At 43.7% G+C, this 6,805-nt stretch overlaps 1 protein-coding gene across 1 annotated transcript in view; it reads left to right on the top strand.

Moving 5' to 3' along the window:
- FARSB (phenylalanyl-tRNA synthetase subunit beta) overlaps nucleotides 1-5,771 on the top strand; it is a 36,973-nt gene extending 31,202 nt beyond the window's left edge. Inside the window, exon 17 of the mRNA XM_027650637.1 lies at nucleotides 5,093-5,771. Within this exon, the coding sequence (XP_027506438.1) occupies nucleotides 5,093-5,244 (152 nt within the window). The 3' untranslated portion in view covers nucleotides 5,245-5,771. The remainder of the gene's footprint in view (nucleotides 1-5,092) is intronic.
- The last annotated feature ends 1,034 nt before the right edge of the window (nucleotides 5,772-6,805 follow it).

A 6,805-nucleotide genomic window follows, 5' to 3' on the forward strand; every position in this document is an offset into this window, starting at 1 on the left:
GAGACTGTGCAAGGTGTTTGACAACAGAGAGTGCAGGGAACTCAGAGCTCTTTGAGGGTCAATTAGCCAGAAAATGTGCTAAAGACTACATGCTCTGTTGGATTATTGGCCAAAGAATTACCCCAGAGCAATCAAAGTGGCCCTGTTGCCTGAATACAGAAAGGCAATTACGGATTTTGAGGACATGCTACAGAAGCTTTAATTAAAGGTATTATTTCTACATCACTGAACATTGGAAATTAAATTCTTACTTGCAGCCATGAGAAGTAGCTTTTGTCTTTTACTGGCGTGTAGTATGTCAGCATAAGACACGGCCAGCTTTGGCATCTCTTCTTTAGGAACACATATTGTATTTCACCCCACCCCTTCTCCTAACTACCAATTATAGACCTGACATATTAAGAGGTGGATTTCCATTGCTAGACCTTCAGGCTTCCTCTGGCATTGTCTAGGTCTCAATCAGCAAGGACAATACAATCTGACCAGATTTCAAGGTGAAGTTTATGAAGTACTACTACTGTGTAGAGCAGAAAGGATTTACATACCAAGAATGATAAATCGGTTATCCTTAAAATAGAAGGTATAATAAACTACAATTTTTAAATTAATTTTGACTCTCCACAAACAACCAGACAGACCTACAAGAGCAGCCTTTCAGTATGACTGCACTAGCAGCAAACACAGTGCCCTCCTTGCACACCTACCAAGAGTGGGGCCTCCAGGTGTGCTTTAGTGGTTGCCTGACTAATGAAAGCTTCCTTCAAGAAGACCATACTCTTCACAACCATACTGTTCTTGCTGGCACTGCCTAGACAGATAAGACAAACTCTATGATGAACTACTGCTCAAAAGCTGCAGGTCACAGCTGCTAATGATTCTGGGAAGGCTCCTTTTGGCATCAATGCTTTATTGAAGCCTTAGAGCACTGGGCTTCACCTTATGGTGTGATTTGTTCAAACAGGGTAACACTGTGTGCATTTTTTTGCAGACTCCCCATATGTGCAAGTAGCATAAGCACCTGTCTTTCACACAGCCTGGACTCTCACTCTATAAAGTTTACTTCAGAAGTTGAAGTCATGTAACACTGTCTAGTACAAAACACAAGTTTTGCTAGAAATCTAAATCACCATTGCTATTTACTTGATAACACAAGAAACACACAAATTAGGATTAAAAAAGTCCTTACCTTTGTTTCCTGGTTATTTTGATGTACCCTCAGGTTTGCTGCCCTGTTCCATTGGTTGCTCAAGCCCTCCTGCAGCCTGTCCTCAGCACAGGTTCCTCTTGCTCAGGTCTCCTTTTGTGGTAGTGGTTGGTCCCTCAATCAAAGCCCTTCCCCCCCCCGCCGTGAAATGCTTTTTCCTTCCCCCCCCCCCCCCCCCCCCCCCCCCCCCCCCCGATTTTTGCTCAGGTTTTTCCTATTTCTTCTGAGATTTTTTTCCTTCTTTATGTGCTTCCCTTTCACTGTCTGAATTTTTTAATCTGAAATTTACATTTGCTCCAAATTCTGGTGCCCTGGCAACCACCATTACCCGGTCTGGTGCCTGAGACAACCTCCTTCTCTCTCCACCTGTGTGGTCAAAGGAAGAGTTCCTAAGATGAGGAAGGCTTTAGATCCCCCATGTGGGATGCAGTCTGGAGGCCCTTTTGGCAGGCAGGAATATACTTTGAAGCATTCTGTAGTGCAGCCAATTATCATAATAATAGTTCCATTATTAACCAGAGTTCATAAACTCTCTGTAAACCTGTTCCTCAGCTCATGTTTCTTTGGTGCAAGAGCCAAGTGTTAGCTGGACAGATGGGGGCTCTAAAGCTTTTAACAGGTTCTTTCATTTTTATTTGCTTATTGTCTGATCTTTTCCAGTCACAGAATTATGCCCTGCAACTGCCATGTCTGCAAAGCATCAGGCACAATGGTGACTGCCCTGTGAAGTAGCCAATGTTTCAGGGTTAGCTTAAACAGAAATGGAGACGTGATTTGAAGGTCCTATTGCCTGCATTTTGGGAACCAAAATGTTCCCCCTTCATATTAACTATCTATTTACCTCTTCACTCCACGGAAGTGCAAAGAAAAGTAACATCATGGTCCAGCATAAGTTGCTGCATGAGATGGAAAAATACTGCTGAATGTCTAACCTGTAGCCTGGAGCACCATGTTTGGAGCACACTGAATGTTTGGTTTCACAGCAAAGACCTTCAGCCAAATCAACAGCTTGTCCCACACTCCATCCCCCCTGCAGGTGTGGAGCCAGTCACCACCTGCTTCTGGCAGTAGTGATTCACTGGTTCATGTCTCTTGTGCTATGGAGCTGTGCTGTAAAGTCATGGGGAGAAGGGATAAATGTTATCAGTGTTTAGGTTCCAGCTAACACAGTCTTCACTTTATGCCATAATCACTAAGCCATTTCATAGTTTTTGATGCAATAGCATGAATTGCTTTCAGATTTCAAAATTTATCATAAATGCATGTTATTTAGTTAAATGCAAGGAAACTTCTCCTGAAGTTAACCTTCTAGGGAAGGTCAGTAGTGGTGGATGTGAGGGTTGGATAAGGCTTCAAGTCCCCCCACCACTTGTTCAGCTTCTGCCTGACTTCTGACTGGGAGACCAAAACTGGTGATGCCTGGATAGCAGAGCATTTCTTGTGCCTGAAAACTTAACAGTGTTTCACACAATGGGAAGTGCTACGGATCTGGGAAACTGCCCTTGACAGATTGACTGAGTGCAGTATTATTTTAGACCTCATCAGATGTCTATAAGTTTAAAAACAGTTAAGTCTCATGATATAGTTGGGTCTAGATGGGCAAGAAGATAAAATAACTTTCCCAAGACTACAGACAAGGCAGCTCAGAAGAACAGACAAGTCAGACTCATAGCTTTTTAACTGACCATACTGTCAGAGATCTTTTTTCCTATAAATTTATAGTGGGGTACCATGCCAACTTTATTAACTTGTGCTTGGTTCTTGCTCTTGTACCACTTTAATCTTGCAGTCCAGTTTCTAAAAGAATGTCACTGTGTGCTGCTCACATCTTTGGGACAATACTGGCTTTATTCACAAATAGGAAAGCCTTTACCACTGACTAAAAGGGGACTTTATTTTTAGGTTGTGTTTTCACCCACAATCTGCAGAGTGATCTGTATGTGTGGCATTTGTCTCTTTTCTAAATTTGTTTCATCAAGTTTTATTTTAACACTTGTTTTGAATAGTGCAGTTTGGCAGTTCAAGTGTCTGTTTGGCTGGAGTCATGTGCCAGTAACATCCAGGGTGAGATAATTTCACTGTTGTATGTCCAGTGTAAGTAGTTGGTATGTGCTTGTAGCTAAGACTGGAATCAGATCATTTAAAAGATGAGTATTTTTTAAAACAACCTTTAAGTAATGTTACTGTGGTCATTTACTACTGCCATCAGATTTCACAAGGTAGCCAAAACTGACATAAGATATTTAAGTTAATTTGCTCTTGCAGCAGCTTGGGCAAGAAAAAGACCTAATTGCTGTTCTTGTAGCTGCAGGTTACAACTACAAACCTCATAGGAGATACTTCTTAAATGAATTATTTCCATTGGAGAGCTAACAGGGAATATATCTCTACACTTGACCACTAGTGATCAGAGTGTCACGAAAGTGTTCCTGAGGTTTGAGATTCATTTGCACCTTTATTTCCTTTTAATTATCTCCTTTTTCACATAGTAGAGTGTCCTGGGCTTATCCTGAACCTTAAGTAGTACTTGGAACAACTAGAGAGTAAGTTGCTGTTAGGAAGTTCTTGTGATCTTTTTTCAAGAGGCAGAGGATGCTGAAGGGCTGAGAGCCACATCAGTAGCAAGCAGGGAGCAGGAGTGGGAGCAGCTCCTCAGCTCTTGTCTTCACACTGGCACAGAAACAAGTACAGCAGGGAGGTCCCTCATCCCCACTGATGCAACCTCACACACCCCCAATAACTGTCTCCTTCTGGTAGAAGATGCTTTGTTGGATTTTAGCTAAAGGTGCAGAGCACAGGGTGAGGGCAGGGAAGCTGACTGGTCCCCAGTGCTGACCCTACTGACTTGTTTAACTTCTGAGTGGAAATCCGGTAAAGAGCCCTTCCTCTCTGCAAGGGCAGCAAGCATGAAAAACATGGTGGAGGCAGCTTTCTGAGGAGGATCTGTAGGATGCAGTGGCCTTGTTTCATCCTCTCTCCTCCTTTGAGATCACAGCATCAGCTGCAGCACTACTCACTGGATATCCCACACCCTGTGCCTGGCTTCCACACACTTGTTCTGAAAGAGGTTGTTTCAGAAGGAGCAACTTGCTGGTTTGGTGGGTTTGCCTTTTGAAGGGCTATCAGGTGAAAATGCCTCTCACCTCAGACCAAAAATGCAAGTGTTGCTGCTCTAGAGAAGCTCGAACATGTTGCTGGTGTAGGCACCACACACAGGGAAGTTCCCATGTGGGAAGGCTTTCCATGAAAAAGTCTGCACAGCTCCTCCAAGTTCTTCATGACAAATTCAACTACTATTTTTTTAAAACTTCTAACTAACACTGAAAACCTGGGACTTGGGTTGAGGTAAGAGGAAGATGATCTTTGACTTCCTTGGAGTTGTTCATTGTTTCACAGTTTTACAGTGTACAGGAAACTGCCTAAAAGCTCTTCTCCAGATGAGGACTGTAGGTTGTTTCTAATTATGTGACATATAATCAAGGATGACATGCCTACTTACCCTTTAGATGACAGCAAGCTTTATTTCCTTAAACAGACTAAGGTGGGAAACATTCAGGTGTTAAATAGCCTAAAGGCTGCAAAAGTTCCTTATTTCAGTAGCCCTCTGACTCGACTTAACTGTGCTAATTTCTATTGCAGGAGCAACTTAGTCAAAACAACTGGAGTGTGAAAAATGCCCACGCTTTGGGCTTCACATTTTATTTTTAACTCAGTGTTTTCTCATTCTCTATCAATCATGACAACTGTTAATGCAAGAAAGTGAGAGCCCCTTCTTAGCATCTCAGCACAGAGAACAGTTTAATACTGAAAGCTTTGTTCTGCACGTTAAATGCCTATTGACTTCTCTGGCCCAAAGAAACATTGATTTTTCTCTCACTTTCTTTACAGGCTCTGCTTTCTTTCCTGGTCGCTGTGCTGAGGTCTTTGCCAAAGGTCAAAGCATTGGGAAACTTGGAGTTCTACACCCTGATGTTATCACCAAGTTTGAGCTCACCATGCCATGCTCTGCCCTGGAGATCAATATTGAGCCCTTCGTGTGAAGACATGACTTTTATCCTCCAACAGCTGTCCACTGTCACATGCAGCACCCTCTGGTCTTTTGTCTCCTTCCTGGGGGACATCGGCTGGTGCTTTTATGTTCCAATAAACTAGAAAAACAGACCCTGTCTCCCTGAGTAAATGTGTTCCTTACAGTCAATCTGGCTGGCTTCTGCAGGGAAAGAATGTGGCATCTCGGACTAGGCTGTACCATCAATGTTTTTAAAGGGCAGGGGGGAAGAAACAAGTTGGGTCAAAGCCCAGTGTTTTTCAAGAGAAATGTAATGGCAGAGCACATGATTAGTTTTCAAAATCAGAAATGTTCCACAGACACAGCTTCATACTGTAACTGATTATGGCTGCATAACAGGAATCTCATTCTTTTCTTATTGCATGAAATAAGATAATTGATTAGAGCAAATGTTGAGTGAATGTGAGCAGAACTAAGGAGTTGAGCTTTTATTCTGTACGGTTGTCATGTGCTCATCAATGGCTGGGGGAGGAAAATAAACTTGTTTCATGAAAACCAGAGCTATTTTGTAAGCAAGATGTGTGTAATATCTGCTCCCCTACTCCAGACATAACTGTTGATCCTTTATCATTCTAAATTCAGAAAGGAGAGGGGGTGGAATTAAATTTTTTCATGGTTGATGTAAGCCTAGCGGTTTTTGAAGCGCCAAACCAAATTGGGGAAGTGCATTTAAGAGCATATGCCCATGGTCTTTTGCATGAGGAGCAGAGCACTATCAAAGCCTTTGTCCTTCTGGGGCTGGCATGTTTGTCTGCAGAAGTCAGCGTGGGCCCGCTGCACTCACATCCCCCCAGTGGCTTTCTGGCCCCCAGCTGCACAGGGACCACGCAGCTTCGGGATAGGATTACTTCTCTTGAAGTTTTGCCCCTGCCAATACATGAGAACCTCTCATGGGTCAGGCTTTTCCTTCTAGGTGGCTTTCTGGCAGCAATTGTGCTGCAGCCTGGCGCATTGTGCCTCGGCTCTCTGGGAAAATGAGAAGCTCCATCCAGCACAGCAATGCCCAATCCAGCCTTTCTGCGGGAATGTCACCAAGTGGGTGGTCAGCTCAGTATGTTGAGGCAGCTCTTTACTCTCTGGCTTGTGAAGTTGGCTGTCCCTCCTATGCAATATTATAACCATTGCTAATGGTTGCAGGCTAACAATAGCCAGTATTTTATGTTATATCTGTATGCTGTGGCTCATTTCCACTGGGAGAGCCAGACAGCCCCTGATCCCAGGAGGGGACTGTCCAAAAGTGGGCATCTGGGAGATGCTGGAGAAGGGTGTTACAATGACTGCCTCACTGAGCAGAGGGATGTGCAATGGTGAGGGTGAGGTAAGCTCGCAGTTTTACGAGCTGCATGCCTGCACACACCCATATCACTGGACCCACGAGGGCTTTTCAATGGCAGCCCCGTCAATAATCTTAACAGGTGGGAGGGCAACAGGCAAGGCTTTTTGGTGTGAGTGCTAATCCAGTATGAAAAATGCACTACAGTTACTCATCTGGAAACCCTACGGTTCCCCTCAGATGGAAGTGTAGATTTTAA

The sequence above is a fragment of the Corapipo altera genome, unplaced genomic scaffold (genome assembly GCF_003945725.1).
Source record: "Corapipo altera isolate COAL_440 unplaced genomic scaffold, ASM394572v1 54, whole genome shotgun sequence".
NCBI classification, from domain to species: Eukaryota; Metazoa; Chordata; class Aves; order Passeriformes; family Pipridae; genus Corapipo; species Corapipo altera.